The sequence below is a fragment of the Gymnoscopelus braueri genome (assembly GCF_963280865.1).
Source record: "Gymnoscopelus braueri genome assembly, chromosome: 9".
NCBI lineage: Eukaryota > Metazoa > Chordata > Actinopteri > Myctophiformes > Myctophidae > Gymnoscopelus > Gymnoscopelus braueri.
This window is the reverse complement of record NC_137610.1, coordinates 52,130,875-52,154,056: the sequence shown is the minus strand read 5'-3', so window position 1 is coordinate 52,154,056 and position 23,182 is coordinate 52,130,875. Positions and strand designations below refer to the sequence as shown.

Sequence of the window (23,182 nt, the reverse complement as noted above, 5' to 3'; positions counted from 1 at the left end):
CAACACAACATTACGAGCGACGCCCACTGCACTCTGGTTGGTTGGGAAAATGAAACACTTCCTATACCCGGAACACCGACTCGCTGATCCAGGCTTTTATTTTTTAGCAAAACTAAAAAATAAAAGCCTGGAGATCGAGGCTACTTCAACACTAACTCTGGGGGAGCCCGGGATCGAACTGGGAACCTCGCGGTTCCCATCCGCTGCCACTGCCGCCCCGTTTAGCAGGAGCGCTAGTGCGAGTGAGTGAGTGCCCGCCCCGAGCAACCGATGCCCCTGCTCCTGCACATACCACTTGAATACCGATACGAAAAGTATTTTTGGTTCAGAAATCTTGTCGACTTTCAACGTGGCTAGCTCAAATTAGCTTAGCTCGACAAGACGAGCCGAGCCAATGCAAGCCGACAAGCACGCGCATCAGACACAACAGTGTGTGTGACACAGAACATAAGGGGCAGTCCCTGGGAGAAACACCCGTTTATGGATTTAGTGAGATCCCCAAAGACCGTGGATATAGAAAGATAGGCCATCCAAATAGTAGCCACTAGAGGAGAAATGGCACACAAATGGCACACAAATGGTCTGTATACAAGTGGGTGCCATCTTACGGATGTCCAATGTTTACTGGTACTAGATCTCTAGTGTGTTGCTGGGACAGAGAAAGGTCGATAATAATGTTTATTTTCTCCTAATCTGTCTCTCTGAAAAAAATAGGTTTTAGTGTCGGAATCAGTGTTGATTTCGTCGACTACAACTATGACGAAAAATGTTCGTCGACTATCTTTTTTCACTGACGAAAACGAAATAATAAACCAAGACTAAAATATATTGACAATTTCGTGAACAAATAAAAACTAGGAGGGACTAGTGGAGAAGAGATCCAGTAGAACTAAAAGACAAGTCATTTTATGCTTGGTTGCGCTCAGGTGTGGCGCTCAAAAAATAGCAGATCTACAAGCTCACAACACGTCGCGCTGCGACGTGTTGTGAGCTTGTAGATCGGCTATTTTCAGCATGCAACCAAGTGTAAAATCAGCCATTACGATGCCATCAAGGCACCGCAAAAATACATTTAGTTGACTAAATCAACTGTAGATTACCAAAAAAAAACCCGTTTCTGATGACTAAAATATGACAAAAACTAAATGGCATTTGATTCAAAAGACTATGACTAAAACTGAATCAAAATTTGCTGTCAAAATCAACACTAGTCGGAATATTTTGTGTGTCTTGCAGCGATCGGGTTCCATATTTAGTTCAGTGACCATAAAACACATCATGTGTTTGATGATGACATCAGAGTGACATCATGTGTTTGATGATGTCATCAGAGTGACATCATGTCTCACCTCGCGTTTGATGATGACATCAGAGTGGTCCAGACACTCGATGATGGTCATCTGGTGCTGCAGGGCCAAGTTGACGTCCTGCTGAACCACGTAGGTCAACGCCTTCAGACCTACAATCACATCACAACAACAATAACAATAAGAAGAATAACAATGACGGTAATAAATGTCTCCAATCCTGTGTTAATTTCATCGACTAAACCTATGATGAAAAAAGGTCCGTTGACTACCTGTCTTTCACTGACGAAAAATAAATAAAAACTATGCTTTTTTAAATAATTTGTTTTTATCCCACGATTTTGTAACCCATTTTTTCACCCAGTGCCAATTGCCTATGTAATCCTGGGCGCTACTCTCCCTCTGCCAGCCTAGGGAGAGCCCAGACTGAGCTCATGCCTCCTTCAATGCATGAGGAGTGAGCAGGCCGCTTCTTATCACCTGACAGGGGGGGGGGGGGGTTTCCCCGGTAGGACGTAGCGACTGGAAGGAAGACGTTATTCCAACAAGTTCCTTTCCCCTCCATCAGGCGCCCCGGCTGACCAGGGGGAGGCAGTATAGAGACCAGGATTACTGCATGTTTTTGTGTGAGGGTACCTACCCTAGGGGACACGGGGAGAACATGCAAACTCCACACAGAAATGCCCTTTCACCAACCCCACATAAAAACTAAGCTATGATGACTAAAACTATGACAAAATATCCTGCCAATTTCGCCAACATTTTATGCTTGGTTGAGTGCGGGTGTCGCTCTCCGAACATAACCGATCTACAAACCTACAACGCGTCGCATCACGACTGGATGTAAGCTTGTACATCGGCTATTTTCGGTACACAGCGAAATATAAATCGAGCATTACGACGCCATCGAGGCCCGCCAACATAGATTTTAATCGACTAAACCAACTGTAAATTTAGTCAACTAAAACTAGTCTGAAAGCAAAACATTTCAGATGACTAAAATATGACTAAAACTAAATTGACTAAAATGTATTCAAAAGACTATGACTAATAAGACCTAACACTGCTCCAACACTGACAGTCCATTGAGAAAGCAATTGTTTTAACCCATTAAGACCTGAGGCGATTCTTTAAAAAAATCTAAATCCTAACAGTTTTTTTTTTTTTAATCTAAAAAATATTTTTTAACGATTTTTCAAAAATAGCAGATCTACAAGCTCGTAGCGCGGCACTCGGTGCCGCGCTATGAGCTTGTATATCTGCTATTTTTGAATAGCCTAAAGAAATCTAAAAGTGACACAGATACGTTCCAGGTATTAATGGGTTAACCACATACTCAGTGTTTCTTGCATCTTACCGAGGTATTTGAGATTGATTTTGGGCGACAGGACAAAGTTGCCGATACACTTTGCCGCTTTTTCCAAAAGGTCCGACTTGGGATGAATGGTGTAAATGGCTTTCACACACTCGTATAATATGGCTGCAGAAAAGAGACAGATCGTGAACAAAAAGATGAAATGACAACTGCGATGCTTATGAGGAATTGAGCTTAAAAAAAAACTGTGCATATTTATGTATCTATTTATTTATTTATCTATTCATCCATTCATTCATTTATTGACAGCGGTGTAAAGTATCAAAGTACATGTACTCAAGGACTGTACTTAAGTACAATTTTGAGGTACTTTTACTTTCCTGGAGTATTTCCAATTATCAGTACTTTTAACACTTGCATGACTAAGCTATCAATATGACCGATTTTGAGAATTTAAAGTGGATTATCTTCTCTCATGAAGCTCTGAGAAAGTTCCCCTTTCATGACTTTTCCTAAATATATGTTTCAAATCATCTCCGTTTTTTTTTTCTTCTGAAACGTATTATAAATATGAAATATATACCATATATACCATCCCAAACGTTATATTTCGGCTAAATTGACCGCTCTCCCTCTCTCTCCCCCAGGGAAGAGCAGTTGACACCTCTAGACCCCCCGCAGAGCGGCCCGTAGACGAGCTGCAGCAGCGAGTCTATGCGAGTCGATGTTGCCATGTCTGCTTATTATAAGCGACTTTGGGCTTGTTTTTCGCGTCTTTCTATTATTATTAATATTATAATTATATATATAATTACATTATAATGGTAATACTTTTCTACTCCACTACAGCTCAGAGGCAAATCTTGTACTTTTACTTCACTACAACTATTTGAAAACTTTAGTTACTAGTTACTTTGCAGATATAAATATCTTTTCATACTTGTTTAGATTAGAGCTTCATGCATTTTTATTAGGTATATATTTATATAGAAAGGTCTAACCAGGGACTGGTGTTGCAAATTAGCCTCGGCTATTACCCCAGCATTCATGCCTAACTGTTTTCTCAGGGCACAACGACGCATGCAGTAACATTTTCATAGACCTAACTTATTTCTCTCGCAAAATGTGGCGACCCATTTTACTTTCCCTTTCACTGCAAAGCGGTGGAAAAAGATAGGATCTACAAGCATACAGCTTGTCACGCAGCAACTGTTTTATGCTTGAAGATCAGATATTTTGCGCAGGATTGAGCACATTTGTGGAACATAGCATTGTGTTCACTTGTTGCACGGGAGGAGGAGAGGAGACGCGTTTGTCAGCGACGTGGACAGCTGATAGAATGAGAGCTTTACGCTCAGACAATAATGTGAATATTATTATTATGAATAATAATAATATAGGTTTGTCACTGGGTTGTTTACAAGTTACTATAGTTCGCTTGCTGCTACTAAATCGAAAGCAGCATTACATCACGGTCATATTATGACAGTCATGACGAAACTTCAACCTGTTTTTTGCACTTTCTCCATTTACAGCCCGTACATCTACATAAACGTTCGGATTTCAAATATAAAGTTTTTATTCCGTGGCCACGGATGTTACAATTTACTTCGGGTGGGTATAAGTACCCGTAACTTCTGTATTGTTCAATGAAAAGCATTTTAATCCGATTGGCGGTCATTTTCTCATAGAGTTATAGTGTATCAGAGTGCAATTACACCTCCCAACCGATAGGGTCACTTAGTTGAAAGCATGGAAAAAATACGGAGAAAATGGCCACCGATCGGATTTAAATGTTTTTTATTGGACAATACGGAGAATATGGGTACTTATGGGTTACCCGAATAGAATTGTAACATCCCTGGCCATGAGGTAAGCACTTTATATTTGAAATCTGAACGTTTGTGTAGATGTATGGGGTGTAAATGGAGAAAGTGCAAACCTTTTGTTAACTTATAACTCGATCTCTTTGTGGTGAACGCTTGTGTTCAAGCATTGTGTTTTGTTCTCCACGTCGATGTAGCGAAAATGTGTCCATATCACCTCTTCTCTTTCTCCCGAGCCCCGTGCAAAGCATTTTACCGTTTTATTTTGTAAAGTTTCGCTCTGAAATCTGAATCCTCCTGCCATTCATTTGACGGTGTGACTCTGTGTGTGTGTGTGTGTGTGCGTGCGCGGCTGCAACTTTAAAAGGGGGTGTGTGTGAGTGAGGAACAGCATGCCCTGCGCTGCTTATCAAAGGAGACAGGGATCATATAATAAATATATGATATAATATTTCGTCTCGTCTTTGTTCGTGAACTAAAATGACCATAGATTTTAGTCCAGTCTTTATTTAGTGAACTACATTTTCGTCTCGTCTTTATTAGTCAACGAAATTGCATAATGATTTAGTCCCAGTTATTGTTTATTCATGGGTGGTGGTCTCGTCTCGTCTTCGTCCTTTGAAAAATGTGCGTTGACGAACATATTTCGTTTCGTTTTCGTTAACGAAATCAACACTGCATGGAAGTAAAAATGAGATCCCCACATACACAAATCACAAATCATGATGACATATAGGAGACAGATAGAAATACACACTAGCCTACTGCCTACACTTTCATAGACCTGCCTGCTTATTTCTCTCTCAAAATTTGGCAACCCATTTTCAACTCTCAGTTTTTTAGAAGACAATGGAACCCCCCACTGTTTGGGGGAGAAAGTGTGAACTAGTCTGGAGAACAGAGGGAGACAGTGGCCAATAGGATAGCCTGATTTGGGGATCAAAATGATCTTTTTTCAGGCTTGGTGGAGGAGTATGAAACCTCAGTCATGCGAGTGTTAATTCTACTCCACTACATCTCTGAGGCAAATATTGTACTTTGACTCCACTACAATTAGTTGAAAACTTTAGTTACTAGTTACTTTGCAGATATAAATTATTATATTATAAAACGTACATTAACCACTTTAGCCCTATTTCATACCTATAGCTATTTGAAAATAGCGCCGATCTACAAGCTCACAACACGTCGCGATGCGACGCGTTGTGAGCTTGAAGATCTGCTATTTTCAGACATTTTAGTACTTTTACTTTTTGTACTATAAGTACATTTTGATGCCAACACTTTTGTACTTTTAGTCAAGTAAATTTAGAATTCCGGACTTTTACTTGTAACAGATCTACTTCTACATTGCGGTATTGATACTTTTACTTAAGTAAAACATTCGAGTACTTTTTCCACCGCTGTTTATTGAATGTAACAGAACATACCATATGTGATGTTATGGTTCATCTCTGCTCTTTGTAAAGACTCGTCCAACACCTCATACATCATCTGACTCGTGCTGCGAACAGGAAAGAATAAATAAAACCTCAAAATATTTTGAGATGGGGGTCCACGGCCAAATACATATCATCTTGGCGGTCCTTGAGATGAAAAAGTTAGAGAACCTGCTCTAACCATACAGATCGGTAGGGATGGGTATTGGCAACAATCTCACGATACGATACGTATCACGATACTTGGGTCACGATACGATTATATTGCGATACGCATCACGATACTTGGGTCACGATACTATATATTGCGATATCACGATATATTGTGATATTATTGCGATATATTGCGATATCACGATATATCGCGATATTATTGCGATATATTGCGATATATTGCAATATCACGATATATTGCGATACGATACATATTGCGATACGATACATATTGCGATATATTGCGATATATACATATATCACAACTACATATTGTTTATATATACACTACATATTGAGTAGCTGCAGATCTGTGATAGGTTCTTTGAATGTTTTTCATAAAGCCTGTATCTGAAAAAGCAAAAAAAAAAAAAAAAACATTTTTTTTTCTCCAAAAAAAAAAACATTTGCGATATCGATACTGGAGTATCGTACAGTATCGCGAAATAAAATATCGCGATATATCGTGATATCGATAATATTGCCCATCCCTACAGATCGGTCAGAATAACGTTCTGACCGATTATTATGTTATTATTATTATGTTACATATTATTATGTTTTCTTTTACTTCTGGTCGTTTTTCCCCAGTAAGGCCAGGATGGTGAGCAGCTGGATCTGGAGCCAGGGTCCTGGGACAGTGTGGTAGTTAAAGTCCAGGGGAAGCTTCCCCCCGACCACCTGCTTCAGGATGGTCACAAAGCTGCCGGTCAGTTCCTTGTAACCTTCTGGGTTTTCCTGGAACACAAGGAGAGAGAGAGAGAGAGGAGAGAGAGGAGAGAGAGAGATAGAGAGACCTTTAGACCGGGAACACATCTGTGCAATTTTAAGATTTCTTTGCCTATTCAAAAATAGCAGATCTACAATTTTTTGGGGGGGAAATCGTGGAAAATGTGTGCAAAATCTTTTAATATATATATATATGTTTTAAAGCGAACATTTTTTACTCCGATCTGTGCGCTTCTGGGGGGGGGGGTCCCTGGAACAACATGAGATGGGCGTCCCGCGGCCAAATACATATCATTTTGGGGGTCCTTGAAATGGAAAAGTTTGAGAACCACTGATATTACAGCAACATACGTTTAAAAACAAAAGAAACGTTAGGACTTAGAAGACATTTGTAGAATGCCCTTAAGCTTTGAAGATTTGAGTTCAAAATGTTTGCTTTGAAAAATAATATATTCAAAAGACGTTCAGAAGGAGCACCCTGAGGCACAATCGACAGCTCGGCCATTGGGCAAAGGTTGTTATAGTTTTGATGTTTTCAATTTGAACACAGCTGAAAAGAGTGTGACATGGACCCTCACAGTGGAGTCAGTACTGCTGTATGGGGCTGAGACATGGACCCTCACAGCACAACAGGAAAGGGCCCAGGATGGAGTCTATACAAGAATGCTACGAATGGCACTAGGTGTCACATGGATGGACCACATCAGAGATTTGATCTTCTATGGGGACCTACCACGGGTCACAGACAAAGTCAGAGAGAGAAGGATAAGGCTGGCAGGGCACTGCGTCAGGCACCCAGAACTAGAGCGAGCAAACTGACAATATGGGAGCCAACCCAGGGTAAAGCCACGAAAGGCAAGAAGCGCACCACCTACGTAGATGAACTGCAGTGCGACACCTAAGCGTACAACAATGTAGAGCTCAAGACCCTGATGTTAGATAGGAGAGTGTGGAGGGCAGCGATTCAGGAGTCCCGAGTTGGTGTTGGCTAGACCAACTCTCGCATTGCATCGCACGCACAACAACAGAACAAAAATACAATTTAAATTTAAAAAACGCATAAAAAGTGTAAAACAATGAATCGCTGGGTTCACCAGTTAACAAGAAAGGGTGTATTGGGGTGTGGCTTCACGTGGTGAATCTGTGACATCATGTGGTCAGTCTATGACATCACTATGATGTAATGACTCCATCTTTGGACAGGGTTCCAGCTCCATTCACCACCATTCACTTGCTTATAGACGACCTGACCCTGACTCTAGCTTCCTACCCCAGGCACCGAAGGCACCCATGGTATCTGGGGTACATGGGGTACTTGGGGCTAGAGTTGTTCGATAAGATCGGCCATTATTGACTCATTCAGTGCCATAGTCCATATTCACACGGCGGCCATTTTGGAATTTAACATTGCGTTGCTGTGGCAACTGGGGTGGCAACTGGGGTGGCATTTCATTGACTTAATGGCAATATGGCCGCCGTGTGAATATGGTCTATGGACGTGTTTGACGTGTTTTTCCGCAATGACGCAACGTGCCAATGACAAGTTTTTGAGAAAAAATAAACAAAAACAAAAAGATATTGTGATCCGAAGATTTTCTACTCCATTCACTTCTTGGTTAACTTATTACTTAAAAAGTCTGTATCTCGGCTCCTGTGTACTTTATTTTTACTATGTATTTTTGGTCCAGACATGCTATTTTCAAAGGCAGACAACAAATGTCAACGAGGTCGCGATGACCTCGTTCACATTTGTGAAACCACACAGTGGATTCCTCAGTGATTAGCAACCATAAGGGGATCGGTCATACTGGAGATAAATATTCTGTGACTAGTTGAAAAAGGTAAGACTTTTTTATTTATTTAATTGGCACTGAATGAGTTAACATAAAAATGTAATATCGGAAAATATCGATATGGGATTTTATTCATTAGTTCAACTGCTGTCGGCCATCAGTCTCGTAACCATGGCACAAACGCATCTGGATCAGGGGCTGAATAATAAAACAAAGATAACCTGTATCATCTGCAGGTAGATGTGAATAATAAAACAAAGATAACCTGTATCATCTGCAGGTAGATGTGAATAATAAAACAAAGATAACCTGTATCATCTGCAGGTAGATGTGAATAATAAAACAAAGATAACCTGTATCATCTGCAGGTAGATGTGAATAATAAAACAAAGATAACCTGTATCATCTGCAAGTAGATGTGAATATTATAAACAAAGATAACCTGTATCATCTGCAGGTATAGATGTGAATAATAAAACAAAGACAACCTGTATCATCTGCAAGTATAGATGTGAATAATAAAACAAAGACAACCTGTATCATCTGCAAGTATAGATGTGAATATTATAAACAAAGATAACCTGTATCATCTGCAGGTATAGATGTGAATATTATAAACAAAGACAACCTGTATCATCTGCAAGTATAGATGTGAATATTATAAACAAAGACAACCTGTATCATCTCCCAGTATAGATGTGAATAATAAAACAAAGACAACCTGTATCATCTGCAGGTATAGATGTGAATATTATAAACAAAGATAACCTGTATCATCTGCAGGTATAGATGTGAATAATAAAACAAAGACAACCTGTATCATCTGCAAGTATAGATGTGAATAATAAAACAAAGACAACCTGTATCATCTGCAAGTATAGATGTGAATATTATAAACAAAGATAACCTGTATCATCTGCAGGTATAGATGTGAATATTAAAACAAAGATAACCTGTATCATCTGCAGGTATAGATGTGAATAATAAAACAAAGATAACCTGTATCATCTGCAGGTATAGATGTGAATATTATAAACAAAGATAACCTGTATCATCTGCAAGTATAGATGTGAATATTATAAACAAAGATAACCTGTATCATCTGCAGGTATAGATGTGAATATTAAAAACAAAGATAACCTGTATCATCTGCAGGTATAGATGTGAATATTATAAACAAAGATAACCTGTATCATCTGCAGGTATAGATGTGAATATTAAAAACAAAGATAACCTGTATCATCTGCAGGTATAGATGTGAATATTATAAACAAAGATAACCTGTATCATCTGCAGGTATAGATGTGAATATTAAAACAAAGATAACCTGTATCATCTGCAGGTATAGATGTGAATAATAAAACAAAGATAACCTGTATCATCTGCAGGTATAGATGTGAATATTATAAACAAAGATAACCTGTATCATCTGCAGGTATATAGATGTGAATATTATAAACAAAGATAACCTGTATCATGTGCAGGTATAGATGTGAATATTAAAACAAAGATAACCTGTATCATCTGCAGGTATAGATGTGAATATTATAAACAAAGATAACCTGTATCATCTGCAGGTATAGATGTGAATATTATAAACAAAGATAACCTGTATCATCTGCAGGTATAGATGTGAATAATAAAACAAAGATAACCTGTATCATCTGCAGGTAGATGTGCAGCGAGGCGGACATGACACCGGGGTCCTTGTCACACAGAGCCTTGCGGAACTTGTTGTGGATGTGCTGGACCTGGTTGGGCGCTACGAGGTAGAACTTGTAGAGCGCCAGCACCGCTTTACGCCGGATGATTTCCCTAGAAACCAGAGACAAGAAAATACTGTTTACAATTCAGGCCAGTGGTTTTCAACCTTTCTCATGCCAAGGACCCCTAAATTGATATACATTTGGCCGCGGACCCCCCCATTTGAAAATGTTTTGTGCCAGGGACCCCCCAGAAGCAAAGATATCAGTTCGCCTTAAAGAATATAAATATTCAAAGATATGCACACTTTTTCAAGGTTTTTCAAAAATGGCAGATCTACAAGCTCATAGCGCGGCACTCGGTGCCGCACTATGAGCTTGTATATCTGCTATTTTAGAATAGCCAAAGCTAAGCGGTTAAAAATGATTGTGACGCTATGTTAACTCATTTCGCTGGGGACCCCCAGTTACTCCCTCAAGGACACGGTTGAAAACCACTGATTTAGGCATTTAGCAGACGCTCTTTTTGAACACATTGGGTGCCAAAACCGTATATATACGTTTTTTGAATTTATTATTATTTTTTTTCCTTCACAGCACCAGGAGATATCATTGTTCGAAGATTAAGGCCTAGGCTACACGTACATGGATCTTTTTCTAAACGCACATTTTTGTGTGCGTTTGGGCCTTTCAGCCACACGCAAACGGTGTTTTTGGCCGCTAAAACGGATATTTTTGTAAACGGATAAATAAGTGAAGGTTTTCCAAAACATGCGTTTCAGTGTATCTGTGTGGACATGTAATCCGGAGATTTTGAGAAACGATGACGTCATTCATTCGCACATGGTCATTATAATAATAAATAATATAATAATACATAAACACCAGACCGCTCATGGTCATTATAATAATAAATGAAGAGATAGAGAGCAACACTTACAGTCTATGAAACAAGGCACGCTCATTTATGGCAAAATAATGTCATAATTAATAATAAGACAGTGGTGGGAAAAGTAGCTCATTCACTGTGTGACGAAAACCCTCTTTCTCTGTGCCGAGTCGGCACAGAGAAAGAGTGCCGAGTAGCGCACACGGCACGCACACGGGTTGAATGTGGGGTCTGTCGTCCTAAAACACAATCGCCCCGGGTCAAAATCCAGCGACCATGGAGCGGCCGCGGGTGGCCCGCTCAAAAGGTGCGTGGGGCGGGGAGTTTTGGGACGATGGAATGAATTGATGAAGTAAAACTCATCTGTTTGCGTAGCCCCTACGGAACCTCTCCCTCCGCTGTATAGCTCATCTCGGAGCTATACAGCGGAGGGAGAGGTTCCGTCGGAGCTACTACTGTTTGCGTAGCCCTGAAACATGACTGTCATACCATGACAGTCATGGTGCTTAGAGTCCCTGCTTTATGGTGGTGTTCGATTTTTTTTTACATTGCCAACTCTCACATGTACATGAACGTTCAGATTTCAAATATAAAGTGCTTACCCCTGAGCCACGGACGTTACAAGGCGATCCGGACCGCGATAAGTACCCGTATCTCCCGTATTGTGCAATAAAAAGCATTTTAATCCGATCGCCGGCCATTTTCTCAAAATTTTCTCCGACGCTTTCAACCATGCGACACTAATGGTTGGGGGGTGTATTGCACTCCGATACATTACAAAAAAAAAGAAAAGAAAATGTCCGGCGATGGGATTAAAATGCTTTTTATTGAACAATACGGGAGATACGGGTACTTATCGCGGTCCGGATCACCTTGTAACATCCGTGGCTCAGGGGTAAGCACTTTATATTTGAAATCTGAACGTTTATGTACATGTGAGAGTTGGCAATGTAAGAAAATTTGAACACCACTATAAACCAAGGACTCAGCGTCATGTGAACCATGGCAACTGTTTGCGCTGCAGCTGCGCCCTAATAATGTTGTTTTCGTTTATGTTCACGTATGCTCAGTGGTGATGCTATTAAAATAATGCAGCTATTGCAGCATTGGGCCTTAACATGTGATTACAAATATGTATAGGCTATATGTGTTTGGCCCCTCATATATAAAATAAATGTAGATATAAAATCTGATATAAAATTGAAACTTGCAGCTGATCAATGCGTTTCTGCGTCTACGTGTGGACAGGGATTTATTTAAATCTTTGTCATGTGGCCAGGGATTCTTTTCAAAAACGGAGGACTAAAATATCCGTTTAGTAAAAGATCCATATACGTGTAGCCTAGGCCTTAGACTCCAATCCACTTCCTGGTTAACTTATGACTTCAAAAGCCTTTATCTCGGCTCCTGTGTACTTTTTTTTTTTACAATGTTAATTTAACTATTTTCAACTGGCTGCAACTATGGAACGGATTACCGAATGTTTTTAATTTTTTCCCCCCGATTGTACGAGACCTGTATGTGTGTAATGAGGGGATCACCGTGAGGACAGTGATCACTGAAAATATTTTGTGACTACTTGAAAAAGGTTCAAAAATGGTAAAAAATCCAGGCACTCAACGTATAATATTTTAATAAACCTCTGGCACCCCAAGTGTTAATATTTATATTTTATTTCGCTTTTTCATTTTAACACATTGAGTGTCATAAACGAAGATCTACGTATTTTCCCAACATTTTTTAACATTATAAATAAACCGTTTCAGCATTTATTTCCTTTGTATTTTTCTCATTTATATTTTTAATGTGTTTGATATAAATACATGAAAAATGTATTGAAGTTATATGTTTTCTACTTACTTTGGGTGGGTGAGCTTCTCCTCCACTAGGGGCAGTATTGCAGGGATCATGTCCTTGGGGAACATTTGACTGACGACGGTCAGAGCCATGCAGACCTCTATGAGGTTGGTGCTCTGAAGATCCTAAAAGATTAAATAAAAAATAAATTAGATTTCTTTGGCTATTCAAAATAGCAGATATACAAGCTCATAGCGCTATGGGCTTGTAATCTGCAATTTTTGAAAAAAATCGTGAAAATGTGTGCAAATCTTTGAATATTTAAACACTTTTAACTCAAAACTAGTTAAGTAAAAAAAATTAAATAAAAATGTGGATTTACAAGACATTTTGTAGAATCCCCAGAGGCAAAGATTTGAGTTACAAATGTTTGCTTAAAAATATATATATATTCAAAGATTTGTTAAAATGTTCATGATTTAAAAAAAATAAGCAGATCTATAAGCTCATAGCGTGGCACTGTGTGTGTGTGTGTGTGTGTGTGTGTGTGTGTGTGTGTGTGTGTGTGTGTGTGTGTGTGTGTGTGTGTGTGTGTGTGTGTGTGTGTGCCGTTGTAGCAACGGTGAGCCTGTGGCCCCGGGGGCCCCTGATGTGACCCCTGGTGTGTCTGGTGCGGAGGTCACTGGTGTGAGCTTGTAGATCGGCTATTTTTTAGGGTTGCTGGGGTTGGAGTGGTTGAGGAACAACAGAGGAACACTGACCTTCAGCACTGTGTTGACCAGCAGCAGCAGCAGCTCATGACCTTCATGCAGAAACAAGGACACAGCCAGGTAGCCTAATGACACACACACACACACAGGTTTGTATTATTATACTTGTGAGGACATCAACATTTTACATTTAACAGTGATTTATGAATGCTATTTTTTACAAAACTATCTATATTTTTTCTTTGTTTTTTGGGCCTTTATTGATAGTATCCACAAGTTTCCTAGGGCGTTGTGGGCATCACTTCCTGTCGATTTGATCCAATGAAATCCAATGATATCCAATGAAATCGACAGGAAGTGATGCCCACAACGCCCCAGGAAACATGTGGATACAGTATACAGACAGGAAATGGGGAGAGAGAGAGACGGGGAGTGACAAGCAGCAAAGTGACCGCTAGGCCAGCAGTCCGGGCCATTCAAAAAAACTTAAGGGTCATTTTTAACCATAAGTACAGACGGAAAATAGCAGATCTACAAGCGGATGCGTTGTCAGCTCATAGATCTAGTTGTTAGGGTTTCTCTCTCTCTCTCTCTCTCTCTCTCTCTCTCTCTCTCTCTCTCTCTCTCTCTCTCTCTCTCTCTCTCTCTCTCTCTCTCTCTCTCTCTCTCTCTCTCTCTCTCTCTCTCTCTCTCTCTCTCTCTCTCTCTCTCTCTCTCTCTCTCTCTCTCTCTCTCTCTCTCTCTCTCTCTCTCTCTCTCTCTCTCTCTCTCTCTCTCTCTCTCTCTCTCTCTCTCTCTCTCTCTCTCTGCATGGATGAGTAGGTGATAATAATAATACTACGTACCGACTCTCTTCTCCAGGACGTTGCCTTGCTGGGCCAGTTTGATGGCATGGATGTAGGAGAAGGAGGCCTGGTAGCCCAGCATCTCGCAGTAGATGGCTCTGACCATCAACTCCTTCATCTGCCTCTGGAACAGGTCATGTGACACAAAGGGGATTACACATACACGCACACAGAATCGTCTTTATTGTCACATCACAGGTTTACAGGTGTAAAACAGTGGGTGAAATTAGTTTTTGTGCAACAAGCTTCATCGTTTTTGTTATTTCCATAAGAGAAAGGGTAGAAGAGGGGGGGGGGGGCGTCAGTCACACACACACACACACACAAACACACACACACACACACACACACACACACACACACAGTCGGGCAAAAACCTCTTATCTCCATATTTTAACTTTGTGTGGGTTCTTTTCTGTAAATTAACGCCCTACTTGATCATACTACAGCGTCACACAAAAGCATCAAAAGCAGCAGATCTACATACAAGCACGAAATGTGGCGCAAAGCGACACGTTTCCATGGAAAACTATTTTGTATTCTATAGTTTCAGCCATCCTAGCAGGACATGCAGGTGAAATGCAGGGTTTAAACAATCAAGATTGTTTTATTTGTCACCGACTTATAAAAGTACAAGCAGTGACAAGTTTCATACCATGGAGGTGTTTGGAGAAGACACCTGCTCTTTGATAGAGACCAGCTCACGTTTCATCAGTTTCTCTTCCTCCTGTGGGAACATAAGGAACGTTCATATCAGCCATAAGGCATTGATAAACACACTGTACAGTAGGGCTGGTAAATTAATATTCGAATTTCGAATATTCCTCGAATATGGGGGGAATTCTGTATATTCGAATATGAAAATTAATATTCGAATTAAAAACAATGTGCATGTTTATTTGACAGGAACAATATAAAAAAACAATGTATTATTGGATCTGAGCACTTGATACATTGTTTTTTGTATTGTCCCTGTCAAATAAACATTAAAAAAATATTAAAATTATTTATTTTTTTAAATAATAATAATAATTAGGGGGGGGGGGGGGTCCCTGGAACAACTTATTTTGAGATGGGGGTCCGAGGTCAAATACATAACATTTTGGGTGGTCCTTGACATGGAAAGGTTGGAGCACCACTGATATAGCAACATAATGTTAGGATTTAGAAAACATAATTTGTTAGATATGTATGTATTTGGCCACGGACCCCCATCTCAAAATGTTTTGTTCCAGGGACCCCCCGGAAGCAAAGATTTGAGTTACAAATGTTCGCTTTAAAAAATATATATATTCTAAGATTTTCAAAAAAAATCTACGATTTTTCAAAAAATAGCAGATCTACAAGCTCATGGTGCAGCGCTATGAACTTGTAGATCTGCTCTCTTTTTTTTTTTAATAGCCAAAGAAATATCAAAAATGCCACAGATGCGTTCCTGTATTGCAGTGGTTCTCAACCAGTGGTCCGGGGACCACCAGTGGTCCTTGAGGGGGTTCCAAAGGGTCCCCACCCAAATTAATAGTTAGGAACTAAATTGACCCTCGTGTGTCTGTAACTCTGAGAGTGTACGGGTCCATTTGGTTCCATTTGTACACTCTCAGAGTTAAATGAAGTTCATTTAATGAACACTAATGATGATGATACAGTGTAGTTTGGGACCCAGAGAAATCTAAATGCTCGAGTCCCTGGCATATCTTTTCCAATGGGGGTCCGTGGGCTAATATGTGTCAATTTGGGGGTCCTTGACACGAAAAAGGTTGAAAATCACTGCTGTATTATTAGCCAGAAAGAGCGAGCCCTATCGATGGTTTGAAGGGCGGATCCAAACCCAGGCGGTTGGATTCCAGCGCCGCTTCCTATTGCTTCACCAATCTATGTCCCCGCCTCCCCTCCCCTCCCCTCTCTCCCGCCTCCCCTCCCCTCTCCCCCCCCCCCCCCCCGGCCTATGCACGGAACACGCTGACGTCACCAAATTTAGAGCGACGCCCCTCTGCACAAGGTTCACTCCCACTCCGAAACCACCGTTCCTGCATGGTTCCCCCAGACTTTTTTTCTTTTGTAACAAAAAACAAGACCAGGAGACCTGGTTCTGCCAGACCCAGAATGAAGTCCTAGTATGTGACATAATAATGATGTCATGAATAGTTCGTTTTTTGGCTGGGGCCGGGGGACAAAGTGACCATGCCCATGTATGGAGAAAACAGATACAAAGCCTCATGTAAGCCCGACCCCTTGGGTCTGACAAAAACACACCCAGTGTGAAGTGAGCGGTGCTATTTATGAGCGAAGTTTTAAGTTAATTTCATCATGTGTCTCGCTAGCCAATCACAACACGTCCTGCAAAGATAAGTATTCAGACCCTTTGCTGTGACACTTGTATATTTGCACCGCTCGGTGCTAAAAAACAACAGTGGTCATCACAGTGATGGAAGCTCACTTAAAAAAAAAAGGTAATTTTTTTGAAGTGAGTGGTGCTATTTATGAGTTATTAATTTCATCATGCGTCTCGCTAGCCAATCACAGTACGTCACAGCCAATCAGCCAATCACAGTACAGCGAAAGATCAATTTTCACGATGAAAAAAAAATGTTTCGCCACGGATAGGTCCCAAACCCACTTATAGGAGCGGCTACACCGCTCAAAAAGGGCATGGGTTTCCGAGGCTACTGCTGTATTGAATGGGTCAACGCAGTGATGAATGAATGAATGAATGCACTCACATGTTTGGAGGTGAGCTCAGTGATGGCTCTGATCAGCTGGCCCAGCTTGGAGGCAGACGACAGTTTACCTCCAGAGGAAGGCTGTTGGTTCGAGTCCAGAGCCAGGAGACTGGGGAGGGCCGTCAGGGTCTTCTCCACCACATCACTCATCTAAACACATTATTATTAGTAGTATTATTATTAGTATTATTATATAGTCCAGAGCCAGGAGGCTAGGTAGAACTGAGTCTTCTCCACCAAAAAAAAAATTGTTTTAGTTAACTGATTTTTTTACTAACTGAAATAAACTCAAATCATAGAGAAAATGTCCTTAGTTTTAATCTTCGTCAGTATCCAATATGTTTAATAGCCGATCTACAAACTCACCACGCGTCCGCCATGTTTGCAATGTTTCTGTATTTCTTTCCACAGACTAAAATGAGCGGTCAATAACATTATTACCAGAAACACATAGTGTAGTGTAAAGGCGGTTACACACCGGCGAATATGCGAATATACGCAAAATTCGGACTTGTTCCGAATAATTAAAAGACGCTTTTTTCGCTCCGCGAAACTGGTGTGAAAGCTTGCATTGACTTTATAAGGTTTTTTAAAAAAACGTATTATTCGCATGAAAAAAATCGCCCCGGTGTGTAAGGACCTTTAGACCTATAGCCCTAAATGTACTAATGGACTCATGATGACGACCACAGGAGGACAGGTCCACAATGGAAACAAGCTTTTAGCAAAAGATTGAAATATCGCGCCACTGCACTATTTTGCAAACTGTTAATAAAGTATTAAATCAATCAATGAGTACTGTAGCCTACCCTGGTCCCTAATATTAGCTTCATTTATACAGTGTTACACAAATATCTGCTCATCTTTGCTTCATCATTTCCATTCATAATTTCACTTCATATCCAGTTATGAGATCTCTGTAAATTGGATACAATTGGTATCCCGACCTGAATAAAATAATATATTTTCTGTTTACTAAAGAGCTGGAGAGTTTATTTTTTGGGTACTTTTTGTCTTTATTGTATTTAATTTTTGTATTGTTTTTACTCTGTGTCCTGAATAAGAAATACGTTTTAAACTCTCACTTTTTATTTTCACTGAATTATAATGTATTGTTATAACGTGTGTCCTTAGCTTAATGTGTTTGTATTAAAAAGCATATTGAATTGCCTTGTTGAAATGTGCTGTTATACAAATAAACCTGCCTTGCATAGCAATGATTACAATATAGAGCTATTTAACACTGTTACTGAACTAACACTAGTATATAGCAATGATTACTATCACAATATAGAGCTATTTAACACTGTTACTGAACAAACACTCTATAGTAATGATTACTATCACAATATAGAGCTATTTAACACTGTTACAAACACTCTATAGTAATGATTACTATCACAATATAGAGCTATTTAACACTGTTACTGAACAAACACTCTATAGTAATGATTACTATCACAATATAGAGCTATTTAACACTGTTACAAACACTCTATAGCAATGATTACTATCACAATATAGAGCTATTTAACACTGTTACAAACACTCTATAGTAATGATTACTATCACAATATAGCGCTATTTAACACTGTTACTGAACAAACACTCTATAGTAATGATAACTATCACAATATAGAGCTATTTAACACTGTTACTGAACAAACACTCTGTAGTAATGATTACTATCACAATATAGAGCTATTTAACACTTATTTTAACAAAGAAAACATCACTTACTGTAGCTTTTTATTTCTTACGGCCACTATAATCAATGACAGGAAAGGCTGTCAAACATTTAAACGTATTCAAACACAACCTTAATGTTTAAATTCACTAAAACATTCATGTCAACACAACATTCAGACAGTGGAGGAAGCCATGTTGTTTTGAATCGGCAATCACGTGACCATCCACCACAACGACGACGACGTCACATTCGGCGTAAACAGAAAAACTAAAAAAAAGTTGGAACTGGGATCCAGTTACTTTAAAAGTTGCTAATCCGGTCTGGGTTCTATGCCGGATACGGAAATGGTTTCTTTCATTTATGTGTAGGTGTAAAATGACCGGATACGGTAGGGCGGGCTTTAAACCGGATCCCACTGTGAAACGCTCTTCGCAGATGAGTGAGGCTGGGGTGAAACGAGGTTACAAAAAAAAGTAAAATGATCCCATAGGCCCAGAGGGTTTATGGTCGATCCTGATTGGCTGGGTTGTCCCGTGGAGCTATGGGACGTACGGGTTGCCCCGGTAACAGCCAGCCAATAGCGCGAGCGTACTTTGTCGTCGTGCGACGGTAGGTCTGTCGTGCGCCATAAAACAAACAGCAGATCTACAAGCTCACAACGCGTCGCGTCCGCTACGCGTTGTGAGCTTGTAGATCTGCTGTTTTCGGGTCTTATTTATTTGTTAATCTAAACAAAACAAACAAAAAATGTTTCAACTTTATTAAGCCTATTATAATTTCATTTTTAAAAATATATATAGTATAGTCCGCAGCTTTACAAGAAAGTGACAAATGTTAGCATCTGTTTGTAACTGAAATGATACTAAAATAATACAATAACATTATGTATTTATTTATATCGAAATATATGACACTAAAATTATATAAAATAATTCGAATAAAAATACTAAATAATTGTAATTATGTATATAAAACATTCCTAAGTAAAAATGTTAAATTATAAAAAATACATATTACTTAGTGAGTTTTATTTGAGATAAAGTGTGTTAATATGACTTATTTTTACACTGTTACACTCTGACTTACTGCATTAAAAGTAATATTTTAGTCTTGTCCTTACTAGTGAAAGCTTATAAATGGTATTAGTAATTAGGGCACATATATATGTTTCTTAAAACAAAAGACGACTAGTATATTTTAAGTATTCTGTGAATTGTGAAGGAAAATGTCAAAAGTGTTACTTTTGTCTCCTGGCTACTTTATAAAATAATTGATAAGAACTTAATTCCAAACATTACAGTGAGGCTGAACGTGCCGCTATGCCGCCAGGAGATGGCGACATTTATTCATTTATAACAATTACTAAATCTGTAAAAGCTTATTTGTTTTTAATTTTAAGCATCCTCTGTACAGAGGGAAAACTATATAAACTGATGAATACATAAATACTGAAGTTATGAGATTTATTGCTGTATAAATATTTTATGGTATGTAAGATTAAAAGGTCAGGACAGATTGCTGCTATATTTTATAGACTTTTTGTCTGATTGGTGACTCTTATATGCAAAAGTAATATGTAATATAATATATTACTCATGATTCCAAGTATTAAGTAATATAATATATATATATATTTTAAGGAAGGAGTAATATTGCCCAATTTGCCCAACACTGCCCACTACTACATATTGTATAAAACTGTTGCAGATTAAACTAGACATGCTTCGTCCATCAGTGCTGTTGGATTCATGTTAATGTGTTTCAGACATAACTTGACCCTTGGCTCTGTACTTGGTCTGCTCTTTTTCTATTTCCACCTCTACGCCAAACCTCCGTGATACGTTGCGAGCTTATAGATCGTCTATTTGTACCTCCAGAATAGGGACGCTGTAAGGGTTCAAGTGGTTAACACATGTTTAGACATGATGTGATAGTTCCTATAACACGTGAAGATTTGGCGACTCCCCTGTAGTAACTTTGAGGACCCCCTATCGGGGTCCCCGGACCCCCGTTAATGAAGACCCACGATGTAGACGGTTATAAATTTTAAAAAACTGCAAAAAAAGGCTGACTGATATTCAAAACTGAGTTTATTGTGTTCTACTGTATGTGATATTCTGATAAACGGTTTATTGAAGAACAGGTACAGTATTTGTGTAATATTAAAAACCAGCGGTTCCCAACCTGAGGGGCGGGGCCCACTGGTGGGCCGTGAGGGTATTGCAAGACGGTCCCCCAAATAATTGGCAAAAAGAAACTGAGATTTTAATGATAATAATAATATTGACGTTAAAAACGTAATGTAAAACAAAAAGTTTACTCAAAGGAACACAATCGACCGATCGATCGATCATTGAAATAAATATTGATCTGAAAAAAATAAATAATAATAATAATAATAATAAATATGATAATAAAAGGATTTATTTTTTCTAGGTGTTTCAAGTGGGCCCTGATCCAGAAAACGATTGGGAACCGCTGAATAAACTACAATAACATAATTACAACAGAATATGTAAATAAAACTACAATAACATAATTACAACAGAGTATGAAATTACAGCCATCAGACAAAATGCAATGAGAAGGAGTATATACATACATACATACATACATACATACATACATACATACATACATACATACATACATACATACATACATACATACATACATACATACATACATACATACATACATACATACATACATACATACATACATACATACATACATACATACATACATACATACATACATACATACGTGTGTGTGTGTGTGTGTGTGTGTGTGTGTGTGTGTGTGTGTGTGTGTGTGTGTGTACATGTGTGTGTGTACATGTGCACGTTGTAAGAATTTAAAACCAGTTTTCACGTTTTTCTGAGCGTTTAGTATTCTAGTGGAGGGGACACCACCAACAGCATTTCACCCATTGTCAACCTTATCTTCATAGAATATATTTAATAAATACGATTTGTTGCGGTTTTCAAATCTTTTTTGACTTCAGAATCAAAATGTTTTATGGTCATGAATGATTCACCAGGAGCCTGGATGGCTTGGTTACAGTCTTAAAACAATTTATATAAATGTTTTCAGAAATCTCTTTGGGAAAAATGTATGGGTTTTCTATATGTGGCACCACAAAATGGACTCCATGTACTGCTATGCCCGATTGGTCCTCCCTAATGCTCATTATATGGCACCATGTCTGTCTACTCACTCTCACCCTGTCTCAGATGAGGGCTGTGGACAGTTCAGAAACCTGCCTACCAGTGACATCATCATCGATGGGGGATTCCAAAACTAATAACTAAGGCCTTTCTCTTCCTGGAAAGTTTGCATGCTGAAATAGAAGCTGCATTATTACAAAATAAGAATACAAATTAACTTGTGTTTGAAATGACCAAACCTGCCTACCGACGATGTCACTGGTAGGCAGGTTTGTGAACTGTCCACAGCCCTCCTCTGAGACACAGAAATTGTGCCATATTATGATGAGCATTAGTGAGGACCAATTGTAAGAACATATATAAGGTTGAAAGTGGGTGAAGTGGTCCTTTAAGTACATTCCATGAATGGAACGAGATCAACTCAACTTTTCATTTTATTCCAGGCAGGGACTCGCATAACTCTGAGAGTGTACAAATGGAACCAAATGGACCCCAATCTGGGAACCCAAAGCCAAATGAGAATGAAAAACAGCGCCCTCTGCTGTTTGTACTATCTCAGAATCTGTTCTTGAGAGATTAAATGGACCCTGACACTCTCAGAGTTACAGACCTGTAAGGGTCCATTTGGAACCCCCCAAGGAACCATGAGGGTCCCTGGACCACGCTTTGAAAACCCCTAAATTAGACGAAAAGAAAAAACAAGAAGAAAAGAAAGAGTAATCAGAATATCATATGGGTGTAAATATAATGTATTTTATGTTTAAAGTATTTCCTTTACATCATAGAATAATATAGTTTTCCAGATCTGTATCTGGGTGGAATGCTTCACGCATTATCTCAATATTCACGCATAAATTATTGCTTGTAATAAATATGCGTGTTTTTTTTTACATCTCAAACTGTCATCCTATAAATACACTCTGGAGCCATTTCATTCAATTCTATATATCATGGTCATAAAAGTGTGCTATAAAGTCTAAATCACCACCTGGTATCATGTTATCTACCTGTGTTTATACAATGAGAATATACTTAG

General features: G+C 39.1%; 1 protein-coding gene across 2 annotated transcripts in view; it reads right to left on the bottom strand.

Annotated features, from left to right (window-relative positions):
• The window catches only part of ap4e1 (adaptor related protein complex 4 subunit epsilon 1), a 46,545-nt gene extending 27,404 nt beyond the window's left edge, over positions 1–19,141 (bottom strand). For both annotated transcript variants that reach the window (XM_080436881.1, XM_080436882.1), the window contains exons 1-11: positions 19,027–19,141; positions 17,287–17,436; positions 15,222–15,293; positions 14,567–14,690; positions 13,773–13,846; positions 13,075–13,196; positions 10,278–10,437; positions 6,672–6,838; positions 5,879–5,952; positions 2,665–2,787; positions 1,350–1,459 (exon numbers count right to left, since the gene is read on the bottom strand). In XM_080436881.1, the coding sequence (XP_080293007.1) occupies positions 1,350–1,459; positions 2,665–2,787; positions 5,879–5,952; positions 6,672–6,838; positions 10,278–10,437; positions 13,075–13,196; positions 13,773–13,846; positions 14,567–14,690; positions 15,222–15,293; positions 17,287–17,436 (1,176 nt within the window). In that variant the 5' untranslated portion in view covers positions 19,027–19,141. The remainder of the gene's footprint in view (positions 1–1,349; positions 1,460–2,664; positions 2,788–5,878; positions 5,953–6,671; positions 6,839–10,277; positions 10,438–13,074; positions 13,197–13,772; positions 13,847–14,566; positions 14,691–15,221; positions 15,294–17,286; positions 17,437–19,026) is intronic.
• Positions 19,142–23,182: the final 4,041 nt, after the last annotated feature.